The 12489-nt window shown below is 40.4% G+C and overlaps 1 protein-coding gene across 4 annotated transcripts in view; it reads left to right on the plus strand.

The window, feature by feature from the left end:
• Clcn4 (chloride voltage-gated channel 4) overlaps nt 1–3336 on the plus strand; it is a 66200-nt gene extending 62864 nt beyond the window's left edge. For all 4 annotated transcript variants that reach the window (XM_013116433.3, XM_005074155.4, XM_013116434.3 and 1 more), the window contains exon 13: nt 1147–3336. In XM_013116433.3, coding sequence (XP_012971887.1) covers nt 1147–1237 — 91 coding nt within the window. In that variant the 3' untranslated portion in view covers nt 1238–3336. The remainder of the gene's footprint in view (nt 1–1146) is intronic.
• Nucleotides 3337–12489: the final 9153 nt, after the last annotated feature.

Raw genomic sequence — 12489 nt, forward strand, 5'->3', positions numbered from 1 at the left:
CACTCTGTCTCAAAAATAAGGTGGTTAGTAACAGAGGAAGATCCATAAGTTGACCTATGGCCTCCACACACACGTACACAAACAAGTACATAACCACACACATGCATTTGTGCATGAACGTGTGCTCATTCATGCTCATGCACAAAGAAACAGACACAGAGGGAGAGAGACAGACAGACAACAGACCAAAGAAACTGACACTCTTTATAACTAAAAACAATGGAATTTTGGAAGAGGATATGATGTGTATATTTGGTCAGAAGTTTATATTGTACTTTACTCATCCAGTAACATAAAATTAAAAGTAGAGTAATTTCTTTTTGATACAGTCTTACTTCGTATCCCAGACTTGCCTGGAACTCCCTATGTAGGTCAGGTTAACCCCAAACATGTGACATTCCTCTTGTCTCTGCTTACTTGGTGCTAGTATTAATATGCATACACTACCATGTCTAACTTAATTTCTTATACTAGGAAAGCCCTTATATTTAGACTTTCTATGGTGTGGTCAATCTGTGACAATAGCTATAAAGGCTCTTTATAAATTGATTACAATCTTAAAATTGACGTCATTGTGTCAGTCACTGTTAGTTCACAGCCTATGTAACAAACAAGCTTGTGATATCAGTGGCTAACACAATAAACATTTATTTTTATGCAAAGCATAATGATACATCCTTATAATCCTACACTTGGCATGCTGAAGCAGGAAGATCAAAAAGTTTGAGTCTGATCTGAACTACAAGTTCCAGGCATGGACTATATAGGGAACCTCTGTCTCAAAACATACAAGCAAAGAAAGACTCATTTTTCTCACCTGTTACCTCCTATATAGGTTGCAGGTACAGGCACCTCACCACAGTCATTCAGGGATCCATGCCTTTCAGCCTAGTGGCTTGTGAATCAGTCTTCTGTGCATCAGAGTCCTTTTCTGGCTCTCTTGTCCCTGGATACCAGGTGAGGAGAGTGCTAGAAAGAAGAACTGCACAGGAGACCTGAGAGAGGCACCTGCCACCTTTGCACATAGGCCATTGGTTGGAGCTCATTTTGGCCCTGCTTAACCATAAGAGAAGCTAGGAAATTTTGCCTGGTCATGAGTCTCTTCTGTCAGACTGACTTCTTTTATCTGTTTTGTTTCCACTCCAGGAGACTTCTTGGGATCATCACAAAAAAGGATGTTCTGAGACACATGGCCCAGATGGCAAACCAGGACCCTGAATCCATCATGTTTAATTAGCAATAAGGCAGCAATTATTTTAAGAAGACTGATAACTATATAATTTTTAAAGAAATAATCAAATAGTAAATTATGATCCCAGTGAAAGACCATGTACTGAGGGCAGCGGAAACGAAATCCTTGTTTGAAAGAAGGGGGAGAAGGATGAAACTTTTTTAAAAAGGCAAAACCATAAATGAGTAGGCATTTTATAACCTTAACCACTTAGGAGCTCCAAGCCGTGTTTCTTAATGAGTTTACTAACTGCTTTGGGGGCATGTGGGAGTGTGTAAATGACATGAATTATACAAGGACATGGAACACAAGAAACTGGCCCCTTCACTCAAGGTTGATATTTGTGATTTTGGAGTATATGTGAAACCTTGAGTTCAAAAGACAAAGAGGGGTGTCAGCATGCCACTGTCATATATTGGTTCCTAAAATTTTGCTATGATGTTAAGGAATCATAGGGAGGATATTGTGCTTACTTTGTTGGAAGAGATAAGAAAGATACAAGCAGACCCTGATGGGTGCATTCATGACCATCTCATTTATTGCTTTTCTTCTTAAGTCCATTGTTTTGCTTCTTTATCAGTCTGAACCAGTACGAGTGGTGCCCACAATAGTGAGCGTGAAGAAACCACTTTTCAACAGGAGACCAATACCTTGAGACTGGACAGTGAACTTTCGGGAACATGTAGTGATGTGTGGACCTTCCTCTCATCTAAGGGGACACATTCTTACTTTAAGGGGACGTCTGCCTCATCACTGACTTGCAACCCCAAAGCATTGGCTTCATTTATTTGTGTGGTTACTTGTGTATTTGATATATAGATCAGTCCAGCACCTGCCATGGATTATTGCCTGTATGCTCCTAAATTGCTGTAGTGTGTTTTTATTTCCAAGTAGTGTGTGTAATACTCAAAAAACCAGCTACCCAGTGTTTCTACTTAACTTTCTTCTCAGGTCTTTCAGATAGAGCCATGATTAGAGTGAGGCATATGAGTTCTCAGTGGGAACTCCTCCAAACGGATTACAAGAGAAATAGTAAATTGATTCTAAATCTCTTCCATTCTCTTCTCTGTAGGATATAAAATGTCCAGTTTTAATGCCTAAGCATGTACTTTCATAATAGCAATCACAGCACAGGACAGAGTTACATTTTATACAGCCAACTGAAGCATTGGGTACCTTTGTATTTGAACTTAATGAGACTTTTACTCTCTTAGTCAGTACTTTTGTCTTTTCTGCAGGAAGAAATTAGTGTTTTAGGTCCATTGCATGATCTGTGTAAGATTTATGTCATTTGTCATTTCACTTAATCTTTGCCCCTCACTTTTCCCTCTGTCATTATCATTCTTTTCAGTCTTATTGTCATTGGATATTGATGCATCAGACACACAGGCACTTGACTGCATGTAACAGAAAGCACAATAGACAGTGAGTCTAAGTAAGAAATCTGGGAGATGGCCACTCCAGGACTATCTCCACACTATTTCAAGAGATCCCAATACTTCTGGCATTTCATTTTCAGTTTTCTTTCATTTTCCACCAAAGGACATTATAAAAATGTTGCCCAGATACCAGGTGTGATGTCTACTTTCTGTGTGGGAAGAGAGAGGAAGAGTTAAGTGACAAGATGAAATGTGTGAATCTGGGAAAGATAATCTTTCCTAGACATGTTATGCATATAAAACTATTGACTGGAATTCTGTCACATGTTCTGTCCTCCTAGATGTATGTGAGTCCAGGAAGGAAAACTTTTAGCTACACACATTACTTTCTGACTGACATTTAAATTCTCTTAATAGGGAAGGAGGATTGGCTTTGGGGAGGGGGATGTATCTGTCAAATTAAATTCCATCATTTTGTCCCTACCATTGTCTTTTGTGTCTTTTTCACTCTCGCATCCTTGACAATCCTTCCAAACATCCCTCCAAACACCCTTATAACCATTTTGCATCTTACCCATTCTTTCACACTTGGGAGAAAAAAACTAATTCCTAAGCTGAGTCCATTTCTCAGGCCTAATAAGAATTTTAAATTTGAACGTCTTAGAGTCAAGTGGATTTCTGTGAATCTTCTAATTGTTACAATAAATACATATTCTGAAAAGGAAACATTTTAAGTCAGATCATGCTGACAACTGTGGAATACTACAGTTCCAACTATTTGTTTCTGTAACTAGTTGTCTCCCTCTGAAATAACACTAAGTAGACACATCAGTGTGAAAATATCCAGGTAATAGTAGAGATTTTAAGTCTTGGTTTGACGATGAAGTTCATTGTCTCATTCACAGCATGTAAATAGTAAGTAGTGGATCCTAATCTGGGGTTGGTATTAAGTTTTGCATGGAACATTTATAAATGCAGCTGGGTTCTCCTGGACTGTAAATTCTAAGTGTGAAAGATTACTTCATGTGGTTCCCCTTTTTTGCCCAGGTAGCTCCCCTTAGAGTTGGTCTGTAATGGAAGGAGAGGAGTCTTCTATAATCTATAATCCATGCTCTGCAACCCCAGTGGTCTGTGTTCGTGTGCAAGTGCAAGTGCACGTGTGTGTGTGTGTGTGTGTGTGTGTGTGAAATAGGTAGCTTAAAAAGCAATGCACATCAGTGGAAGCATCATCAAAGGTCAGCAAAACCACATAATTCCCCTGTGATCTATCAGAGTTCATTCAGGAAGACAAGGGACTAAATTTACTCTGGACCAAATTTACCAAGGGGAAATTGAAAGCATTGTGACTTTCTCTTGTGCTTACCCGGAGATGCCGAAAACAGCTGAACTATTTGAAAGTGTGACTGGATTGAAATAAGCCAGTCTTCTTTTCATTTGCAAGTTGATCCTCTGATGTGGGATTGAGGATCAAAGCGGTGGCTAGACAGGCAGGTTGAGGTCAAGGATGGGTAGTGTGCTGTGGAGACTGCCTTCCTCCCGGGGAGTTCTCTCTCAAGCAATCATTTACCGGTTCTTTGTCATTCTTTTTTGTAGGGGAGGGGAGTTGAGACAGGGTTTCTCTGTGTAACCGTCTGGACTGTTCTGGAACTTTCTCTGTAGACCAGGCTGGCCTCAAACTCATAGAGATGCACCTGACTCTGCCTCCAGAGTGCTGACATTAAAGGTGTGCACTACCACTGCCACCACCAACTCAGACTATCTTTGTCACTCTAATGAAAACTTCCAATAAGAATTCTGAGGGTATTTGCTGTATCCCAACATAGAGCTCCCATCCACTTGGTGGTCTGATAAGAACTGGGACATGAAGGTGAAATATCTTTCCCAATAATTTGCTCCTCCTCCTTTCCAGAATCTCCAAGAATCTATAAAACATTCTGGAGTCTTTCTGAATCCATTCTTAATACTAAAACCAAAAAAAAAAAACCAGAAAGTACAATGAAGAAGGTGTTTTCTGATGAATCACACCATCCAAATATATTGCCCTCACTGTTCCTAAGAATAGTTCTCTCCTCAGTACTTCTCAAAGGTCTTACCAAGGAGAAGATGTATACAGATAGATTTTGAGCCTAATAAGTCACAGAAACTGGACATTTGAGAACAATTTGTTCCATTTAGGTGAGAATGGGTTGGTGACTTTAAGTTATCAACATGTGCACATTCTGTTCAGTATTCATTATCAGATGCTGTGCTAGAGAAGATGAGAAACTCATTAAGGAGAATGATGGAGTCCTTAATGTAATTGCAATATTCCACCTTTTGGATTTGGGCAGGGGTTTATCAGACTCAGCTTCTAACCTTTGAAATGATTTATATGAACGCAGAGCCAGTATATCTAACTTGGGAAATATTAACCAGGTCCCATTTTACCAGCGTGGTAATGACGATTTATTTGCCATGCTAGGTGTGCTTGGAATGAGCCTATGTGTGATTTTTATGGGATATGTTCACATTTAGTTTTGCAACAACCACATAGTAATGTTTTTTTAAGCTGTAACATTGTGTAAGCATTGGAACCTTATTAAAAATTAAATGTTTGAACTCTATTTTTAAAAAGAAAGCAAGCACAATTCTCAACAAGCATGTTGTAAGTGTAAGAGAGGTGATTTCACTGCACATTTCTTTCCAATAGGCACTTCTGAGGCCTCCTGGTGATGATTGCTGACACACCCAGCCACAGGGAAGACCTGCTCAGCAAGATTTTTGTGCAGATTGTGATGCCAATGTGCTTGGATTTAAAATCCCTTGTTCTTGGCAGAGTGGGCAATGCCTAAATCAAAATTCAGACTGGGCCTCTAAATTTCCAAAGATGGGGCAGGCCATCTGTGTGTCTGCTCTGTATTGGAGGCTAGGAAGTACAGTTTGGCATTCATTGTTTTAATGAAAGTGGAAACCAGAAGGACATTCACCATGTCCTTTCCCACCATCTATGATTTTTTAAAACGAAAGCTTGAAAGAAGATTGAAAAAGAGAAGGACCAAAAAATTACCCAGAAGAGGTGCTAGTCAGTATCTGCAGTGCAAGGAGTTTTCCTCTGACTAGGGAAGAAACCAGCTTTTTGGAAGGATTCTCAACAGGACATGCCATCAGGTGAAACTGTCCTAAGATAGAAGGGAGCCTAGCCTGCTGTTGCCCCATCCAGGGCAAACGGCTACCGATGTGGTAGGGCTTGGGGCAGCAGCAGACATGTTTGAAGCCTGTTTCTTTTTGGAGGAAGGCATGCATTAGGAGATATCTCAGGATCTTGAAGGACCAGGTAAAGACTCAGGATTTAAAGGAGTGTCATAATTTAACGTGTGCTGCTCACAAACCATTCTGACTATTGGACAGTGAGTCTGGAAGTCAGGTGTCTAGCTAGATGAACAAGGATGGAAGCTTGCTTCAGTCAAGTTCATGAAAAAAGGCTTGATTGCTATGGAAGAGTCAACAAGCTTCTTGATAGACTGCTATATTGACTGAGGTGGTCTAGATGAGGCAAGGAGCTTCACATGGAAATGTGGATGAGAAGCAAATGTTAACCTTGCAAGTACAGAGTTCAGAGGAATCCATAGGGTAAGAAATGGAAATCAGGTCATTGATGTATCAGAGACACTTAAAATGTTTAGGGAGTTACATAAACGTGAGAGGTCCACAGGACTACGCTTGCATTTTAGCTCCATCAAGACCTAGCTGAATGACATTTTCAACCTTATCAAATGTAATCGAGTGGTGGTTCTCAATCTCTGGGTTGTGACCCCCTTGGGGTTGCATATCAGATATTCCCATAAGTAAAATCACAGTTATGAAATAGCAATGAAAATAGTGTTATGGTTGGTGGTCAGTACAAATAATCACAGAGTAGGAAGGTTGAGTACCACTGCCTAAGAGCCTGGTTTTTCCCTATTTCTTTAGACCGAGATATGTCCTTCACCCATTGGCATACCTGTGAGAATTAAATATAGGAAATATTATAAAAATCTTGGCATAGATAGCCGTGCAAATGTAACTATTATTTTCTTCTATTGTGAAGCCTTCCCATTATCTTTCATTGGAAATTCATCTAGTGTTAGTAAAGAACACACACACATTACTTTAACAAGGCACTCACCAATGTAAACCCAGATTGGGCCAGCCAATTGTTTCTTTCCAGCTCCTGTTATTTTGCAATGAAACAAAGCAAACACCTCCCCACAAATCAAAGAAAATTCCAAAATTAACACCTTTTAAGAGTTTTCAAAATTGTTTCTTTGTTGATTCCAAGTACATGGGAAGAGAGTTATAGAACAGGAAACAAAAGAGATTCTCATTTTTTGTGGTTTTATATTAGCTTTGGGAAATCATTAATATGAATGAATTTGCAATTTGAAGCAAGAAGACCTCATGATAAACAAGAACTTGTGCAAGTTGCATATTTTCAGAAAACGTAAAACTTAATACCCACTAGCCAAAAACAACTCTCTAGCACAGTGTTAATGTAGAAATAAGTCTGTTAGAATGCATGAAAGAACAGGCTTTTTTTTGGTTTTATGAGACAGGGTTTCTCTGTTTTGGAGGCTGTCGGTCCAGCCTGGCCTCGAACTCACAGAGATCCGCCTGCCTCTGCCTCCCGAGTGTTGGGATTAAAGACGTGCGCCACCAACGCCTGGCAAGAACGGGCTTTTGAGGGCATTAGATATTTATCTTTAACATGATGTAGTTAAAAACTAAAGAGTGATAATGAACAAGTATGGTTTGTCTCAAAGGTGACAACCTATCAGTATTATTTCTGGGAACTCAGCCAGAAATGGCCTCACAAAGTCTGGGACGTGCATGGGGTTTCTGGATTTTTGTAGGTTGAGTCAGGACCAGAAACTTCCATCTCTGCCTGGGGCCATGTACACAGTGCTGGCATGCCTATGCTTGCAGCTCTTCTCAGTTCATTGGTAGTTAATTGGCTAGAAAGAAGCTATGTGGAGGCAGATAGGGAGCTTCTATTTTTGGCAGTTCCTCAACATTACTTTTCATTAAAGAAATGTTTTTTTCTTTTTGAATGAGCAATAAGCAAAGAGCACCTTGTGGGGATTTCCAAGCCCCTTTAGTCAGGGTTTGGCTCACAGAATGAAGGGAGCAATTTATATGTGATTCCAGCGTTTGTTATGGAACACATTATTTCAAAGATTAAACAGCCGTCCTCAATCCAAACAGATTCTGTCAGAGAAATTGAAAACACATCCATAAATTCTCAGTACACAGGCTGCCTGATGGGTTGGGTCCAGAAGATGCTTGCTGATAGAACATTCCTTCCTTCTGTGGTACTCCATGCTCATTTCCAAAGCTCACATTCTCAGGACTTCCACCTGTTTCTAGCAGATACAGATGCAAGCACAAATTGGGGCCCATTCCCTTTTGATGAACAGATTTCCTTTCCTGCTATTTTTCAAACTTCAGTCTGTTCCCAGAAAGACGCTGGGTGGTTTACAGGATCAACAAGGAACTTTCTCCAGAGAGTTGCTAAGCCCAGTTGTTGCCCAGGGAAGGTATTTACACAGGTTATTAAAGAGGTCGGGAGAGAGCAAACCTGTGTGAGGTGCAGTTGGGCTGCTCACAGCTCCTGAAGGATAAACATGATTCTGTGGGATGATGTGATATGTTGGGTGACAAGTGGCAGAAGCATGGGAGCTCAGGATGTCTCTTTTTTTTAGTTTTTAGAATTTCTATCTGTATGCCCTGAGAGAAATGAGTTCAGGTGAGTGGACTATAATTGCATCATGTATATAATAAGGACTTTTCATTACATTCTGTCAACAGCTTAGATGGTGCACCATTAGGTCTATACTTCCAGAGGAAGTGCAAGGCCATATGCAAAATCTACCTGTGTCCTGGTCTGCAAGCTGAATCTCCAGCTTATCTACCCAGCTGACTTGTGCGTGGAATAAAATTTGAGAAGTAATCCAGATGAGATTTTACTGCCGACTCTGAGATAGACATTCTCCAAGATTCCCCCCCAAACAAGGGAATGATGGCTACAGTGACCACAAATCCTTCTTCCACAGCTTTCCAAGTACTGGGAATATAGGTGTGCTTCATGATGCCTAGTGAAATATTAGTCTTGATTTAGATATTCACAGAGGATTAAGTGAGTTGTGGTGGCTCATACCTGTGATCTCAGTACTCTGAGATGGGGGGGGGGGGTGCGGCTGATGCAGGAAGATTGCCTGGGCTATTACATACTTGTTGGGGAAGTCCTGTTATTTGCCTGTGCATTTGTCAATAAAGTACTGTCTGGCCAATAGAAAACCTAGATAGGAGGGACTAGGAGTCGAGGAGGATTCTGGGAAGGGGAAACACAAGAGAGTCAACATGTGACGCCATTGGGGGTAGGAAGCCTGGAACTATTCTCCGGTAAGAAACATACTTAGATTAACAATTATGGGGTAATTACTTAAGGCAGAGCTAGCCAGTAAGAGACAAGCAAGGCCAACAGCTTCATAATTAATATAGCCTCCTGTGTGTTTATTTGGGACTCATGCGGATCTAGAACCAGGCTGGCGCGGCAGAGCCCAGGCGACTGGCGGGGGATAAACCAAAGCGGCTAGCAAAAGAAAAAGCTTCTTGTCAGAAGTGGGATCATGAATTTCCACGCAAAATAACAAAAGATTTAAAAGAATTTTAGAAACAGAAGAACGGAGAGAAGCACAGATTTTGGTACCAGCATTTTCTCAGGTGTGCTCTGTTTTGCTAGCGACAAGCCGAGATTCACGTGGATTGCTTACCGGAGTCTTCCTGACTCGGCGTAAAAAAAACAACAACAACAACAACAACAACAACAAGGTTGTTTTTAAGAGACTCTGCTAACGATTGAAAAGTGTGTACGTACAGCTGGAAGTGGCAGCTTTTGCTGGATGTCAGCATGGACTGAGGCGGTAAGCTGGAATCACGCTTACGCCCGCCATCTTGAAACGGCAGTTTAAAACAGCCTCGGTTTTACAGATAAGACACGTGGCCAGAAAAAAAAGTAAAGCTTTACAGTAAAGTCAGACTTGGATGAACAAAACCTCTAAAGGTTTACAGTGTGTTTAAAAATATATGTGAGATTGAGAGAGAAAATGAAACGGCAAAGTGGTAAATAAATACAAAAGCCGGCGTTGTGGTGGCACACACCGGTAGGATTTACTCCAGAGGCAGAGGCAGGCAGATTTCCAAAGAGAAACCCTGTCTCAGAGAAAAATAAATAAAAGTAAAAGAAATAGAATAATAATAATAAATAAATAAGCCACGTAAAGATGGAAAATACACAGAGAGTCTGGATACTGTACGCTATTATGTTTTTCAGTTTTTTGCTTGCTCAGGAAGGAACTGATCCTAAAGTACACTTGCTTATAAATGCTGCTAAATTAATACAACTTATATCTTTTGAAAATACCTTGACTTCAAAATTTAAGCATAAGGATATGTTACTCGTAAAAGGAGTTTTTATTTATGTTTCTACAGAAAATGAAAAGCTGAAGATTTCTTCCAGGCTTCTGTGGTTTCACGAACCAAGACCCCCGGAAGCAGTGGACCAGGTGTTCCAACAATTGAGACAGCTAAGATGATGCAGCTTTACAGACCACGAAAATAAGGACTTATACAGGTTTCTGAGTTTTGTCATGATCCCCATGGTATGAACAGCGCCCCCTTCCAGCAGGAAGCAGTTTGGAATGAGCGACGTCCCAATTCCCATCTTGGTTATAAATCTTTGTTTTCATTTAAATGGGATTGTTTATAATTGATTAATGATCACAGCCAATCTTCTTTTAATGGTAAAAAGGGGAATTATGGTATGGGTATTGCTTTTCATTTATTGATACAAATTCAAGGTCAATTTTGTGATGCTTATATTTCTCCTCTTGATTAAGTATTGTGCTTATACTGATCTTTTACAACATAATGCATAATTGAATACAGACTATAGATAGTTACTTATAATAGAATTTCTAGTTACATAAGTTAGGTTTCTAGATATACAGAAATATATTTGAGATGGACAGTCTTCAAACCTCTCAAAGACCTTCAGAACATGGCATTTAAAATGGTTTAGGGTTTGTCTTGACAATGAGAAATGTCTGCTCCTGGCAGCACCAATTACGTCTGAGAGGAAGATGGGCATCGAAGAAACTCGTTATAAAGTTGGCTTTCAACATGGCAAGATTAGCCATTTGGGCAAGAAACTGCTCTTGCCTAGATTGCTTGACTGTTGTTGTATCATCTGGACATGCAGGACCCACAGGAAAGTGACTACTGAACTCAGTCTTACAGGGTTCCTGCTTGATGAAGAGTCTACGAGACTTTCTGCAGGACAAAGAAAAATGACTGACAGACTGCCAACGCAGATGGACAGTTTGAAATTTCCTGCTTTGCTGAGAAGTGTTCCAGACACATTGTGGCCTATGGGCTGAAGATGGATGCCCCAACGTTACAGAGGAACTTCGGGTGACTGTCCAGGCAGTAAGATGTCTCTGTCAATCCTAGTGTTTATATATTATCCTTCTGTGGTCTTTGATGGGGTTGAAGACAGATAGTTATAATTATAGTTTTCCTTAGTTATGATAAAAGATAAGCTACATATAGGACTTTGGACTCACAAGGATGGGATGGATGATATTTTCTTTAGATCTTGCTAAATGTTAATAGACAAAATGTTGTAACTGTGTTCTTACTTGATAACTGTTCTGTCATATACAATTTGACTATGTTAAAGTTAAGACCTTTCTTTTTGTTTAAACAGAAAAGAGGAGATGTTGGGGAAGTCCTGTTATTTGCCTGTGCATTTGTCAATAAAGTACTGTCTGGCCAATAGAAAATCTAGATAGGAGGGACTAGGAGTCGAGGAGGATTCTGGGAAGGGGAAACACAAGAGAGTCAACATGTGACGCCATTGGGGGTAGGAAGCCTGGAACTATTCTCCGGTAAGAAACATACTTAGATTAACAATTATGGGGTAATTACTTAAGGCAGAGCTAGCCAGTAAGAGACAAACAAGGCCAACAGCTTCATAATTAATATAGCCTCCTGTGTGTTTATTTGGGACTCATGCGGATCTAGAACCAGGCTGGCGCAGCAGAGCCCAGGCGACTGGCGGGGGATAAACCAAAGCTGCTAGCAAAAGAAAAAGCTTCTCTTAACACATACTGAATACCAAGCCAATTAGTTAGTTCTAAGGCTGCCAAAGCTTGCCACCACTGTTCTATGGGATGGAAATGTTAGTTAAGTTCTGGTGGAGGTAAGGTGCTAAAACAAGCGCATGCACACACAGATACATGTGGATAGCTACACCTGCACACTTAAACAGGCCCTGCCACCGGGAATTCGACTCTAGGTGTAGAAAGGTAGAGAGATTGTGAGAAGGATTGGGGAAAGCAATAGTTCAAGTGTGTCTGGAGAAGGATATGTCAGGACAACACACACACACACACACACACACACACACACACACACACACAAGGCTTCACCCATGCCCTGGGATGAGTATCTGTAGGTTTAGCTGTCCATAAGTCACACTGAAGGTGTCAGCAAGAATTCATGTATCCTCTTGGTGTATTTCAAGTTGGAGGTTTTGTTGTTTGTTTGCTTGTTTCATTTCCTTTTTGAATTTTTAATGTTTTGGGCTTTTAGGATCATATGTTTTGTAAAGATGAACATTCTTCTGTGATTAAATGAACCCCCATCTGTTTATATCCGAAGTCACATTCTTTGCTTCAATTTGATCTCAGGTGCTCCCTTTTTTAATTGCATTTCATATTCAACTTGTGTGCCCATCCCTTTCTCTGAGAGGGCTGGCCCCTAATCACTACAGTGCTTTTACCCCTGCAGCTGGGACTTCAA

Source organism: Mesocricetus auratus, unplaced genomic scaffold (genome assembly GCF_017639785.1).
Source record: "Mesocricetus auratus isolate SY011 unplaced genomic scaffold, BCM_Maur_2.0 Super-Scaffold_100003, whole genome shotgun sequence".
Taxonomy (NCBI): Eukaryota; Metazoa; Chordata; class Mammalia; order Rodentia; family Cricetidae; genus Mesocricetus; species Mesocricetus auratus.